Source organism: Phyllostomus hastatus, unplaced genomic scaffold, assembly GCF_019186645.2.
Source record: "Phyllostomus hastatus isolate PE091 unplaced genomic scaffold, TTU_PhHast_1.1 phas_contig_542, whole genome shotgun sequence".
NCBI classification, from domain to species: Eukaryota; Metazoa; Chordata; class Mammalia; order Chiroptera; family Phyllostomidae; genus Phyllostomus; species Phyllostomus hastatus.
The window spans coordinates 4,168-20,234 of NW_025333904.1; the positions used below are offsets into that span (position 1 = coordinate 4,168).

The 16,067-nt window shown below is 42.0% G+C and overlaps 1 protein-coding gene across 1 annotated transcript; it reads left to right on the plus strand.

Annotated features, from left to right (window-relative positions):
• Positions 1-610: 610 nt before the first annotated feature.
• On the plus strand, positions 611-11,935 carry LOC123824103 (antigen WC1.1-like; the record flags this gene model as incomplete). The annotated part of the gene is made up of 7 exons (XM_045847214.1): positions 611-652; positions 735-1,049; positions 1,308-1,340; positions 1,918-2,055; positions 2,467-2,562; positions 3,440-3,583; positions 11,737-11,935. Coding segments are annotated over 7 exons (887 nt in total), but the record flags the coding sequence as incomplete, so codon positions are not given.
• Positions 11,936-16,067: the final 4,132 nt, after the last annotated feature.

The window sequence follows — 16,067 nt, forward strand, 5'->3', positions numbered from 1 at the left end:
AGTAAAGTGCAATATTGAATACAAATTATTTCTGTGATCTAGGACTTATTTGTTTTTAACATTCACTATTTATTACCACATATCATTAATATTAATTTATATTTCCTTTATTATTGTACTGATTATCAAGATTTAAGAGATTTCTATTTCACTGGATCTTATTCAGTGATTCATTCAATAACTGTTCATCAAGCTCCTATACATAGCATTTATAGAAGGTTCTCAATGTATGTGTACAATGCCTTGAATGAATGCATATGATGTGCCAGGCACTGTCTTAATAGCAGAAACACAGACGTGAATAAGATATGCAAGGTCCTTCCTCGAGGGGAGCTTTCATTGGGGTGGGGGTGCAGGGTATGTTTGTATTTGGTTTTGTAGTGGAATGTGGAGAGCGATAAACAAGTAAACAGATAAAGTAATTTCAGCTGGTGATAGAGGCTAGGGTCCGGTGAATGTCTCAGTAACTCAGGCCACTAGATTATCTATAAGTCCTGTGTTTTCTCAATTGTCATTGGACTGAACCAAGGACCCCAAATAATCTTGTTGTGGGGCAAGACCACACCCAGCTTTCCCTGATCCAGTGCTTCCCCATTGTCTGCTTCTGCAGGAATGAGATTCAAGAGCTGTCCTGCTGCTGGGCCCTGCACAGGTACATGAGTCAATAACACCTCCCCTGTGGGCTCCTTCCTTCCCACCAGGGGAGGTAACACGAGGTCCTGCTGCCTTGTCAGACAGAGACAAGCTCCGACTCAGGGATGGAGGCACTGAGTGCTCAGGACGAGTGGAGGTTTGGCACAATGGCTCCTGGGGCACAGTGTGTGATGACTCCTGGAGCCTGGCAGAGGCCGAGGTGGTGTGTCAGCAGCTGGGCTGTGGCTCTGCCCTGGAAGCCCTGCAGGAGGCGGCATTTGGCCCAGGAAGTGGGCACATCTGGCTGGATGAGGTGCAGTGCAGAGGCAGGGAGTCCTCCCTTTGGGCCTGTGCTGCACAGCCCTGGGGGCAGAACGACTGCAAGCACGAGGAGGATGCTGGAGTGAGGTGCTCTGGTAAGTGGTGGAGAGTGGGTTGAGCTCTTCTTGAGCTGGAGCTGGGGTAGGGCAATGGGCTGGGCTGAGATGAGATGGGCAGTTGGTATTCAGAAAGCATCTAGGGGCTGCAGCCCTGGATTAGGAAAGGGGGAGCTGGGAGGACACAATATTGTTTATATGCTAACCTAAGGGAGATTGCAGGGTTCAGGTAAGAAAAGTGGGTTACCCTGCATTCTGGCCAATTCCTGTGCTCCCAACTCCTGTTTTTCTCTCTAGGTAAAAGAACAACATTGCCAACGACTACAGCAGGTACAGTGCCACCATCCATGGGTATGAGACCATGGTCAAATTCTTGGGACATGTTCTATAGAACCTCTGACAGAATTAGCCAACTCAGAAAGGAAAGATCCCAAGGAGCAACTGGGTGGTGGGGAGTTATCAGGGTGTTTTCCTTGGACAAACTTCCCCTTCCTTGGTTCACTGTGCCAGAAGTCTCTCATGCCTTCAGGCCATGGGAGGCTGGCTCTAAGGATTTCTTCACCTCCCCATGATTGTAGCTCCTCAGCAGCTGACACCTATGCCAAGATTGTTTGGTGTTCTAGTCTGGTGGAGCCCAAGAGAAGGGGCTGAAGCTGTGCCCTGGCCCTCAGAGATTCTTGTACTTCCAGTACTCCCTGACAACCCCCAGCACTCCCATGGACCATACTGGAGTGGAGTTGAATTTATCTTAGGACATGGCCTGGGGCAGTGCCCACCAGGGTCACAGTCAATCCCATTATGTTGGAAGCTGGTACTTCACTGTCCTGAGCTCTCTGGAAATGTTGGTGTAAGTGAGACTAACTGTACATGTGCCCTTCTCCAAATCTTCTTGGCTTTGTTCTTTTAGGGACCAGATCTGTCCCAAGGCCTGTCCCTGGCATCTTCTCCCTGCCTGGGATCCTTTGCCTCATCCTGGGGGCCCTTCTCTTCCTGGTCCTCATCATCCTGGTGATTCAGCTGCACAGATGGAGAGTAGAACACAGAGGTGGGCTGCATGGGGTACTGGGTAACATGGAAAGTGTATTCAGGCAGGAAATGGGGCAGGGGTGCCAAGAAGAATCTGGGCAAGGCATCTTTTCTTATGCCATTAGTTTGCAAAATCCATCTGCCCCTCATTACCCACTAAGGACTGAATATACAGACATTCTAGAGAGTGGGGTATGAGCACTCCTAAGTCATGGCTTTTTATGTGAGATGGGAAAGAGTAGGAGCTGACCTTTGGATACAGGGTCAGACAAAGGAAGAAAGTGTAGGCATGGTGCTTGGGCATAAGACTACACAGGAGCCCTGAAAACCGTGAGGGTTTTTCCAGTGTGAGTGGAGATACAATGAAGAATCACCCTGTTGGTTCAGCACTGTCAGGGGGCAATCTCTGACCTGCTGGTGGTTTGCTCAGCCTTATCCAGCTTTGAAGATGCTCTTGACCAGGCTGTGTATGAGGAGATTGACTATCTTGTAACACCGAAGAAAGAGGATCTACTGAGCAGCTCAGGTGAGTGTCCCTGCCTTGCCCTCCTGGGACCTCTACTTCTCAGCCATCCACTGGCTGGGAGTCTGGTCTTCTCAACATATGCAGACCCCACATATACCCCAGGCTCACAGAGGCATGAGGAGTCTGTCCACAGTCCCTGTGAGCTCCAAGCCTTCCCTTGACACCACAAAGCCATGCTAACCCATCATTTCTTCTGGCCTTACTGTGGAACCATGGACACAGGAAAGATTGTTCTGTTTGTTTTTGTGATGTTTTTCTCCACTTTAGTGTTCCTGTTAGATGACTCAGTAACAAAACTGCCATATCACACCAGGGATGGTGAGTAGAGTAGTGACTATAAATCTGTCCCAGATATGACAGGTAGATCTGTCCTGGCTGGGCACTGGGGGCAAGGAAATTTCCCCCAGAGATGAGAGCCATGGGTAGTAGTCCCCCTTTGACTGAGATGAGAGGGTTCCTTTGTCTTACTGGGCTCCCAGTCTCCCTCTTCTCTGGTGGCTCTGCAATGCCCCATTATGGGGTTAGGCTCTCAGTGTCCACAACCACCCTCATTCAGTCACAAGAGCACAAATTATTTTTAAAAATAACATCTGGAAAGTATAACCTGATATAATATTTTAGTAACAGTCCTCAGTTTTAAGAGTTCCTTTGAAAAATTTTTAGTTTTAATCAAGAAATACTGACATATTTGGATCATTTTCTGGTTTATTGGCACACAGAAATGAATTAAATGGTCTTGGAAAGACCCGTTAAAGCATGGGGTGAATGGTGCCTCTGTTTAGCAGCCATCAGAATCTCTGGGTCAGAAAGGACTGTAGGTATTATCTAAACCAACCCATTTACTGTGGTTTTACCTGATCCCTTTGTCTGACCATAGAAGCCTCAGCTGAGAGGACTGATGCCTTTGCCGAGGGTTACGATGATGCAGAAGAGCTACCAGTGCCCAAGGCTCCTTCTTCCTCTCAGATGGGTGAGCAGGAAGTGCTCCCAGAGGAGAATGGAGTGAGAGCTTTTCAGACAGGTGAGTGGGATTAATTAATCTCTGTCATATTTTGTCTCTGACCTAGACAGGATGAATTTGAACTTCTCAATGCCCATTCTTCTTGTAGGTTCAAAATTTGGATGACCTCATATGTTTGATAGTATCACTTAGACCATGTGCCTTTCTCTAACTTTCATGTTCCTTGGGAGGGAGGAAGCACTGTGTAGTCTTGGTAGCTGTTTTTCCATAACTCCATCCTTTTTTTTTCTTTTGTTTTTATTGTTTTTCAAGTACAGTTGTCTCCATTTTCCCCCCACCACTCTCTCCACCCCATGGAACCCCAACTCCCACCCTCAAACCTAACCTTCTTTGGCCTTGTCCATGGGTCCTTTATATATGTTCCTTAATGACCCTTCCTCTTCTTTACCCCGTTACTCTCCTCTCCTCTTCCCTCTGGTTGCTTTCAGTTTGTTCTTTATTTCAATGTTTCTGGTTATATTTTCCTTGTTTGTCTGTTATATTGATTAGGTTTCAGGTGTAGGTGAGATCATATGGCATTTGTCTTTCACCCTTTGGCTTATATCACCTAGCATAATGATCTCCAATTTCATCCATGCTGTCATGAAGGGAATGATGGCCATCATAAGCAATACAACAAACAACAAGTGCAGGTAAGGATGTGGAGAAAAAGGGAACCCTAGTACACATTTTTGTGGGAAGGCAGACTGGTGCAACCATTGTGGAAAACAGTATGGAATTTCCTCAAAAAACTAAAAATGGAACTGCCTTTTGACCCAGCAATTCCACTGATGGGATTATACCCCTAAGAATCCTAAAACACAAATTCAAAAGGACCTATGCACCCCAATGTTTATAGCAGCACAATTTACAATAGCCAAGTGCTGAAAGCAACCCAAGTGCCCATCAGTAAATGAGTGGATCAAAACACTGGTACACTTACACAATGGAACACTACACAGCAGAAAGAAAGAAGGAGCTCCTACCTTTTGTTATTTTAAATATTTTATTGTTTATGCTGTTACAATTGTCCTAATTTTCCCCCTTTACCCTTCCCCACCCAGTCCACCCCTCATTCCCACAGTCAATCCCCACCTCATTGTCCATGTCCATGGTTTATTCCTATATGTTTATTGACTAATTCTTTCACTTCCTTTCAACCAGTCCCCTTCTCCTCCTTCCTCTCTCACCACTGTTGGTCTGTTGCATGTTTTCTATGCCTCTGCCTCTATTTTTCTCACTACTTTCTGTTTTTCATTAGATTCCTCTTATAAGTAAGATCTTATGGTATTTGTCTTTCTTTGACTGGCTTATTTCACTTAGCATAATAGTCTCCAGGTCCATCCATGCTGCTGCAAAAGGTAAGAATTTCTTCTTGTTTACTGCAGTGTAGTATTCCATTGTGTAAATGTACCTCTTGCACAAGCCCAAACCAGGGCCTGAACCCACACCCCAGGAATCTAACTCATGACCTTTCGGTTTGCACTATGCTGCCCAACCAACTGAGCCTCAATGGCCAGGAAAGTTATCAAATCCTTTTAAATTCAGACTTTCCTCTCCATCACTTCCTCTTAATTTTTCAAGAAATCCTCATTTCTTGTCCATCTATTTATAAAGCCTTCTAAGCAAATTATATCAACTCATCTCTCTTTATTGGAAGTTGATGGAGGACAAATTAGCACTCTCCCACAAACCTGCATCTAAGTGGGCAAGAAAGCAAGGAAGATGAGAGGAGATCCAGAAGGAATATAGACAGAAGAATCTGGAACTTTTAGCTATATGAGTTTTACAGATTTAAAGATATAGTATAGTCATCAATATCCATGTGAGGTGTAATATATATGACTGCAGTAGCACCAAGCATGGGAGTAATAGAAACACACTGTTGCAAAGTTCTTATATTTTACCTGACTTAGTACAATTTTTCCTCTCATCAGACTGTGATAAGATAATGCTGCATGTTCTAATTTCTAGAGGAACCACTAAAAATTGATGTAAAGTTATATAGCTAAAAAGCCAGTAGAGGACTTAAACCAGAATATTACATATGTTCATTTAACTAAAAAGAAAGTAGGAAAAGAAGAACAAAAGGGACAGAGAGAGAGTAAATAGAAAATAGAGAGCAAAATGGTAGTGCTAAACCCAACCATATTATAATTATATTAGATGTAAATTGACAAATAGTCCAATTAAAAGACATCAGTTGACTACTGCACATCAATTAGAGTAGCTAAAATGAGCAATAGTGATCATAACAATTTGACAAAGAGGGAAGAAGCATAAAATGGAGTAAAAATAGCCTCTTCAACAAATGGTGTTGGGAGATCTGGACAGCTACATGCAAAAAAATGAAACTTGATCACCAACTTACACCATACACAAGAATAAATTCAATGTGGATAAAAGACTTAAATGTAAGTCATGACACCATACAAGTCCTAGAGGAAAACATAGGCAGGAAAATCTCAGACATTCCACGCAGCAACATCTTCACTGATATGTCCCCTAAAGCAAGGGACATAAAGAAAAGAATAAACAAATTGAACCTCATCAAATTAAAAAGCTTCTGCTTGGCTAAAGAAAACAGCATTAAAATGAAAAGAGAGAACCAACTATATGGGAAAACGTATTTGGCAATGATACCTTGGACAAGGTTTTGATCTCCAAAATATATAAAGAACTCACACGACTCCACTCCAGGAAGACAAAAATAAATAAATAAATAAAAATGGGCAAAAGACTTGAACAGACACTTTTCCAAGGAGGACATATGGAGGACCCAGAGACATATGAAAGGATGCTCAGCATCACTAGTCATCAGAGAGATGCAAATTAAAACCACAATTGGATACCACTTCACACTGGTCAGAATGGCCATCATAAACAAAGCAACAAATAAGTGTTGGACAGGATGTGGAGAAAAGGGAACCCTAGTGCACTGTTGATGGGATTGAAACTGGTGCAGCCACTGTGGAAAACAGTATGGAATTTCCTCAGAAAACTAAAAATGGAACTGCCTTTTGACCCAGCAATTCCATGCTGGGATTATATCCTAAGAGCCCTGAAACACCAATCCAAAAGAACCTATGCACCTGGTGTGTTCATAGCAGCACAATTTACAATAGCCAAGTGCTGGAAGCAACCTAAGTACCCATCAGTAAATGAATGGATCCAAAAACTATGGTACATTTACACAGTGGAATGCTATGCAGCAGACAGAAAGAAGGAGCTCCTACCCTTTGCAACATCATGGATGGAACTGGACAGCATTATGCTAAGTGAAATAAGCTGAGTGGTGAGGGACAAATACCATATGATCTCACCATTAATGGGAACATAATCAACAATCAAAAAACAGCAAACAGCCCTGGCTGGCGTAGCTCAGTGGATTGAGCACGGGCTGGGAACCAAAGTGTCCCAGGTTCGATTCCCAGCCAGGGTACATTCCTGGGTTGCAGGCCATAACCCCCAGCAACCGCACATTGACGTTTCTCTCTCTCCCTCTCTCTCTCTCTCTCTCTCCCTCTCTCTCTCTCTCTCTTTACAATAGCCAAGTGCTGGAAGCAACCTAAGTACCCATCAGTAAATGAATGGATCCAAAAACTATGGTACATTTACACAGTGGAATACTACACAGGAGAGAAAGAAGGAGCTCCTACCCTTTGCAACATCATGGATGGAACTGGACAGCATTATGCTAAGTGAAATAAGCTGAGTGGTGAGGGACAAATACCATATGATCTCACCTTTAATGGAACATAATCAACAACAACAAAAAAGCAAACAAAATATAACCAGAGACATTGAAATTAAGAACAATCTACCAATAGCCAGAGGGGATAGGGAGGGAACAATGAGGGGAAGCATTTTCAGGAACTATTATAAAGGACACATGGACAAAACCAAGGGGTAGGGTGGAAGCAAGGGAGGGAGGTGGATTTGGCTGGGTTGGGGGAGAGTGTTAGGGGGGAAATGCAGATAACTGTAATTGAACAACAATAAAATAATTTTTAAAAATAAAATAAATACATAAATGTTATCTTTAAGCTGATGATCATCACAAAAAAAAATAGTGATTATAACAAATACTGATGTAGATGCAGAGATACTGCATTGTTGGTGGGTATAAAACCACTTTGGCACTGTCTTCAAACTAAACATGCACTTACCACACAATGCAGTCATTACATTCTTGGACATTTATCCCAGAGAATAAAAATTTATGTTTATGCAAAACCTGTACACAAATGTTCTTAGCACTTTTATTAGTAATAACAAAATTACTAATTTTGGCAGAGGCTGAGGTGGTGTGTCAGCAGCTGGGCTGTGGCTCTGCCCTGGAAGCCCTGCAGGAGGCAGTGTCTGGCCCAGGAAATGGGCACATCTGGCTGGGTGAGGTGCAATGCAGGGGCAGGGAGTCCTCCCTGTGGGCCTGTGCTGCAGAGCCCTGGGGATAGAACAACTGCAAGCACAAAGAGGATGCTGGAGTGAGGTGCTCTGCTGAGTGGGAGGTCCAACGATGTTGGGCTATGATTAAAGGATGTATGAGTTTGTACCCAGAAGCACTTCCTGAATTAACCTGCTATTCTGTGCTCTGGTTCCAGGGAGGACTATTGCCTGATCTCCTGTGATACGAGAGACATCCATATTTTTAGGGGCCTGCTCTATGGAATTTACATATTTCTGGCAAAATTAATCATGTCAGTATAGGAAAGATGATCAGGAATTTATAATCCTATAAAGTTGTGGCAGCTGTAATTCTCCAAAGCCTTACCAGCTACCATTTTATAAAAACCCCTTAAAACCAGGTTTAGTTTGGGTTGACAATGCTCAGGGCAGGACCTGGGTTGATCACATCTTGAGGTTCAGGCAGACCCACTGTATCTGAAAGGTGATTTCATGGTCTTGAGGACTCAGGAGATAACCAGGATAAAGGCATGTTCTCCTGGATTTATCAGCCTCTCTAAAACTGCATGCACAACCTACTTCTCTTCTCTGGCACCCAATCAGATCAGCTCATCTCTGGTATCTCCTCCTTACTGAGATCCTCTGTAGCATACTGGGGGCTCTTCTTTTTCTGGCCCTTACCATCCTGGGGATTCAGCTACACAGACAGAGAGCAGAGCCCCATAGTGGGCTGTAGGGAGGCTAAGTGATCTGGAAAGTAGTGGGAAGGGTATTGAACTGGTCAGTTGTGATATCAAGAAAAGTGCATAAATATTGATCTTCATCCCATTATCTGGCAAAACTCCACTTTCTCTTCAACAGACTTCAGAATTTGAAAGAATTGAATCCTTTGTCCTGGGGTGAATGTAAAACCACTCAATAATTTAGGCTTCCTTTAAAAAAATTATGACCTCCTATGTGAATAGTGCCTATGGAATTCGGCATAGGATCAAAATCAGGGTTGGGAAACCTAGGTTTGTCCCAAAGGGTCACAGGGCTAAGAAGGGGCCCTGGTAGCCCATAGGGGGTTTTCCAAGGATGAGCATTGCAGAGTGCTAGAAGCTTTGTCTCTTGGTAAAGGGAACATCTGCAGGGTAGTCTCTACACTCATGCCACATTCCCCAGCCTTGTCTGCTGTTGAAGATGCTCCCAATGAGGTCATGTACCAGGAGATTGATTACCCCGTAAAACTAGAGAAGGAGGACTTGTCAGACAGCTCAGGTGGGTTCCATGCCTTCCCCTCTGTTCACGAGCTGGCCATGGGTTATCTTCAGCAAGCACAGACCCAACCACCAACTCAACTTCACACAATCAGCCTCCTCCTAATCCAGGAGCTGAAAGCCCTCTCTCTACAAGCCTGAAGTCTCAAGGTTTTTTCTAAACAATGACAGTGGGTCTCCTATGGAAAAAGTTTTTCCATTTGTCTGTATGTTTTTCTCCCTATCAGGAAACCTGTCTGATGACTCAGTGACTAAGCTGCTGTATTATACAGGGGACAAGGAGGGGAATGGAGACTCTGACTCTACTCCAGATAGTAGGTCTTCCCTCAGATGATAGGGATGAAGAGGAAGAATTTTTCTGAGGAGAATTCCATCATCTCTTATGATTAGTATGGAAAGGATCCCTTCTCTCCAATTCACAATTTTTCCTCCATCTGTCTACTCTGTGACCACAGAAAGAAAAGATCAGACTGAGTTCTCTGTATTCACAGCTACTTCTACTCAGTTACAAACACACATCCAGTGTGTTATTATGGATTCAATGGCCATTTATTAAAACACCTAAAACTGATCACCTTAAAAATTCTGTATCAAGAGTGAATATTGGGAAGTATGTTTGGATCCTGAGATAGTATGATATTTAGATCATTTAGTGGATTATGTGTATATTGAGATAAAAAATGATTTCAATAAACCCTGAAATACATTGGAGTGCTTAGTGCCTATACTTATCCAGTGCCACAAGCTCTTATTTATAAGAGACATAAGAGAGAAGAGTGTTCTCCTGGATCTTCTCCAGATAATAATGTTGAGCAGCTCTTGGGATGAAGCATGCCCAGGAGAGTTCCTGGGGATTAAATCCTGAGGTCAACTGAGCTCTAGAGGGGATTAAAATACAAACCTCCTGTGACTGGGACAGGTAGGATCTCCTGTCTCTGAGTGACCTGTGTCCAGGCTTCCCTCTCTCTGCCAGTTCTGGGTCTCCCACAGCTTCAGAAGGCACGTGGACAGCTTGGGTTCTCTTGTTCCAAATGCATCCTCCCTCAGTCACTGATATGTGCATATTACATATTACAACTCTGTACCCATATGCTTGAAAATAGTACCTGAAAGTCATAGCAAAATAGCTTTTGTTTATGTTTTGTGGTATAAATGACCATGTTAGAAAAATATTATTGACCTTGATATTTTGGGATGTTTAAAAGATTTATATAATGTCTGAGAATATTGAGATCAAATATATACCTTTGAGACAATCATGGAATATGGTATCTATATTTATTAGCTATTAGAATCTCTGCATTAGAAGGGACTTAGGGCATCACCTTGTCCAACCATATTTTGATATTTCACCTACATCCTTATCTGTTTCAGAGCCCCCAGGACAACATGTCAATGCCATAGGAAATGGTTATGATGATGCTGAAGAGTTATCTGTTTCTGAAATTCCTTCTTCCCTTGGCATGAGGGAGAATTATTTTTTCCCAAAAGAGCAAGGTGATGTCTGGTATTCCCAAAGAGGTGAGTGGACAGTTTGGTCTCCAGTAGCCTCATTTCCTTGTGATGGACAAGATGAGTATGGACCTATAGACAGTCAGTTTTTCTTTATTTGGATACTTAGATAAGATGAGCTCTTCTTTATCCCAGTATATTGTAGCCATTTCATCTCTTCTGAAAGGGGAAACATACTGTGTGCATGTCCACCATCAATTGATGTAAACATCTCTATGAGTTGCAAAGGCTTTGTTCCCATTTTATATCTCAAGCTGAAATATATGTTCTGACAATAATTATAGGTGATTCTTCAGATTGTGAGAAGGAATCTGGAAAGTTTTTTAATATCAATGTAAATTAAATTTCTGAACTATAAAAATTTGTTTTGGGAGAACCATGTAACCAAATGTTTTAAGTTGACATTGCCCACTATTAACACAAAATATGCAGTGGCCTAAATTAGAGTCATAACATCTCAGCCCTGAAAGGAAACTAAGATACAATTTTCTCTCAACATTTCAATTGACAAAAACCTTCATTCCCTAGGACTAGGCTTTCTGTTTATATGTGAGCATGTGGCCCTGGGCAGCAGGGGGATCTGATTGAGCTGCTCCCTTTCAGCATCTGACAGAGGACCCAGACTGTTCTCATGAACACTTTGAGGCAGGTTTGATCTGTTATTGAGGTGTTGAGGCAAGGTCATCTGAGGTGCTCTTGAGAGGTCATCTCCTGCCTCCATTTATTAAGAAATCAGGTCACTGGTGTGGAAGAGAACATTCATGTCTTTTTTCCTCTCCTTGTCATTATTCATCCACCTCCTTCCAAACTGTGGAGATCAAGACAATACTATGCAGAGAAGCAGAATCAGTCTAAAGGAGCTCTATCTAGCCTTTCACGTAAGCTCTGGGCCCCCACACATATTTGGTAGCCACTTTGTACTAGTCTCCTTCCTCCAGAGGACTCTGTCTTGTCTTTTTGTCACCACTGACATCAGAATTCTCCTTACTGTTTCAGGCATCTCTCTCCAGTCTCCTAGTGAAGCTGTCAACACTAGCATGGAAGAGAAAAGATTCTCTTTGGTCCTGAGACAAGAAGACCCTGGGTATGATGATGTTGAGCTTAGCACCATGTAGCACCATTCTGGAAGCAAGCAGCTCTTTGAAGAATCTTCTGTAACATTGTTTTTCAATAAATGAGGGTCCTGTCTTCTTTCTTACTGCAGAGTTTTTACTTGTACCTATGATGAAAGGAAATTATTCATAATAAATACTCTGAGCTTCATAGACCAATGCTATTCTTTAAGTATTTAGGTATTTTCACCCATCTCATCATGGAAAATTTAATCTAGAAACATTCTTCTTTCCTCAAGTGAAGTCTCAGTTGAACAGTCAGTGTTGTCACCTCCCCTCAGACTATGCTCTCACCTTCCTTTAGGATCAGAGAGTGTCACACCTTCCTTGACCAGCGTAAAACTCGGAAAACTGGCCCTGAACTGGGTGTTTACTCTTAGGAAGATAAACTCAGAAACATGTAACTGAATATTCCAAAACATTTCACCTCTCTCTAAAACCTAAAAGAGAGGTTCAAAGTGAAGGTTGCTAGGTAAAAGGGAAATGGTGGCAGCTCTTCTCATTTAGCTCAAATTTTTATAGAATATAATGACAAACATCTACTACTACACAGCAATATCTTTCACTCTAACTGCCTTTTTTATGGTCTAGTTATATCCCAACATCCTAAATCTCCACCATCTCCAACAAACTGTGTCTTTTCACAAGATACAGTCTGTGTTCATAAACCTATCATTTTCTCTCCTTTTTTAACTCTATCTCTTTTTCATTCTCTTCTCTCACTGTATTTGTGCAGACACCAAATAATTCTAACCTCCCCGATTACAAGAGCTTTTTAAGTGACTCTATTTACTTTCAACTCTTTGTATCCCAAATGATTGTTATATATTACTTGAGCTTCATCAAAAAAAAAGAAAGGAGAGAAGAAGGACAGGCAAGCCAAAAAGATGTAATTTTCTTGCCTAAAAAGCACTACTGCTTTATAATCAGCTATACCAAGTTTCCAAAATTAAGTTATTTGCATGCCAGCATGAATATTCCCCTACGTGCATTTTAACTGTATAACTATATAACCAAATCTTCTTTACATTTACTAGCTTAAAGAGATAAATATTTTGTTCAATAGTAGAATATATATTATTACCAAAAATATCTATAAAATAATAGAAATTTTTCTGAACTTCACAAACTATATGTACATTTACTTTTCAAAAACTTCCCATGTGCTACCTTAAATCGAAATTTGGGAAACAGCACACTGCACTGGAAAACTCAAAACCCATATCCTATGAAGCTCTCCACATTTGGAACTCTCTCTCTTTAGCATCATTAGCTCGTTCCTTACAGTTGTTTTAGGAACAAGCAATACTGAACTGCTCAGCATTTCCTAAACCATCGGGTTCTGTTGAAACTGTGTTTTATATGTGTTTCTTCTCTCTAAAATGATCTTTTTCACTCTACATTCTTTGTCTTTTTCTCTTTCATCTCTCCCCATTTTAAATAAATTGTCATTTTTTACTCATTTCAGTTCAATAAATGGAACTGGGTTAGTGTAATCATCAAATACTTAATGAGACAAAGTCCTGCTGGAGAATACTTACATATTCTGAATTTCTCATTTCAGAGAATATATTTCTTCACTATCACTACCACTTTTAATAGGTTCATGTCTTGAATGAATGTTACCTGACTTGTTATTCTAACAGGGTGCAGCCAAGAGGGGAGCCCCAAATAGAGATTTGAAATGGGGTCCAGAACTCAAGGTGTCCAGGAAATATTAGGATGTCCTCACCCCCTTCCCCCACACATGTGAGCTGGGTGAAGGGACACATGGAGCAGGGCCATTGAGAGCTGTTTTGCATAGCAACAGCTTTGCAGCTAACCTCTGGTGTGGTCATTTAACATTTCTATAAACTTTAACTGGTTACATAGATATGTTAAATAGCTGTGGCCATGCTCTGAGCCAGGGGAATGGAAGTAACTTCCCCACCAAGACATAACTGGGAGGCAGTTCCCCCAAGTTACAGCACCTGTGTGGGAACTTGGAGAAGATTGGCTCCATGACATGGGGCCATGCTTGCCCAGACCCACAATGGCAGCCCAGTGAAGCTGGAAGGATATGAGAGTGCTGGCAAGTGTGGTCAATTGTGGGAGGAGTTGGAAATGGGGCTGCAGAGGAAGAATGGCATGGGGATTTAAACCCAGATGCAGCAGCCATTGAGGGGAGAACCACGCGGTTTTGGCAGAGTGGAGAATCCTGCAGCCCTATGAGAGAGAATCAAGATGCGGCTTTACCAGAGAACTGCCACTCGGCTTTGGCAGAGTGATGACCCCCCTCCCAGCAGCCCTGGGAGAGAGAACCATACGGCTTTGGCAGAGTGGAGACTCCCTCAGCCATTGTGCAGAGAGGACCACGTGGCTGGGGCAGTGGAGAGAGAACCTCACACCTTTGCCAGAATGGGGACCCCCACAGCTTTAGAAGGGGGAACCACCACCTGGCTTTAGCAGAGATCCCAGCGACACAGCTGATGGTGCCAGGAAGCAAGGGAAGCCTACCAGCTGAGACAGATTACTGGGAAGAACTGGGGCTGCCTGAGCCATGGACTTCTATTTCTTTTCCTGAGATACGGTACCCCAGACTCGGCAAAGGGGGAAGGAAAGACTGTGTGTGTTTGTGGGTGTTTTAAGGGACTTTGGGATTTTGATGAAGACATTAGGTCACTACTTTAAGTTTGTATAGCATTAAATAAACATTTCCTTTCCTTTTCACAAATCTCTGGCATTGAGAGACCTCTTTCCTCTGGCGGCAGACATAATGAACCTGGGGGGTTCTTTTCAGTAATAGTATATCACCCTTTGGCCCCCACTTTGGCCCCCACTGTGTTCTGTAACATTATCACAATTCCTTTTTCCAGAAATGGTAAATCTAGGGTTGATTCTGTCCCTGTGTGCCACATTATTCAAACACAAGGGACAAACAGAAGCAACATTCACTCTAGCTAACCAACAATAAGCTTTTAGAATTTCTGGCTGCATTCAATCATCAAATGAGCACCATGACAAATTTGATAATTGATGATCCCAGTTTTTTTGCACATCACTTTCACCTTTTTGTATATCCTGCTAGAAGAGTTTGACTGGATCTCTCTAAGTGGTAATAATTGCTTGGACACAATCTGAGTTTTAATCTTGCAATAATTATTTTAACTAAACTATATTAAATAAATTTCTCAGTTAAAAAAGACTCAGCTCCCATTGAAAGGAAATAAGATTGAAAGAGAAGTAAGGCCTTTCTACTAAGTAAGAATCAGACTCTGAATAGCAGCATAAAGCAAAGAGAAACCATGTCTTTGAGATGCTGAAGATCCTCTTGCTCTAAAGAGAGTCTGAGAGAAAGACTTTGCACCAACCTTTGTGTGAGGACAACTGTCCTGTCACTATCTCCTCTGATCTAGTGCATATCAACCCTCTAGTCCCAGTGTCAGCTCTGGGCCAGAGTCAGGTAGATGGATCTGGAACAGTTGGGGAACATATTTTTTCTATTTAGATATAAACCCAAGAATACAATTTACATATCCAAATCAATATCCAAGTTAGAGTAAAAGAAATAAAGTGAAGATCTGCAGGGTAACATTCTTGTACTTCCACCCTCTATCCATCAAGAAAAGAATCATACAGAGATAAATACTTAGCACATTTCACAACAGGCTGTGAAGATTATGGGATGTGACTAGAGTAAGAACAGCAAAGGGACTACAGAGAATTAAGCATGTTAAGTGGAGAGTTAATTTTGGTTTCCAAATCACTACAAAGGTGGTAGTTCTTAGTGGGTGTTCAAAAGTTAAGATAAAAAGCTCACATCCATTGAAAAATGTAAAAGATTGTGTAAATAACATAGGAAAACTACTCATCACTATGGAAATAGTAAGTGTGGAAGAAACAAGCACAAAAGTAAAACAATGATTATGTACATCCATAGGTACAAACAACAGAGAAGTTTAGTATTACACTTTACTACCAAACAATCTCCTCTATTATTAAGGACAAAGTATGAGTTTATGCTTACATGGAAGTAGTAAAAATTAAACTTGAAAAATTATACACATAGTATAAAAGCCTAACATGACCAAAATCAAGATGTAGAACTAGTCAATCACCACAAAAGAACTCCTTTATGCTACTTCTTTGTATTCACACTCACCTCCCACCCCACCTCAGTCCTCTACCTACCACCATCTCTATAGTTTTGTCATTTGCTAATGTTATATAAATAGA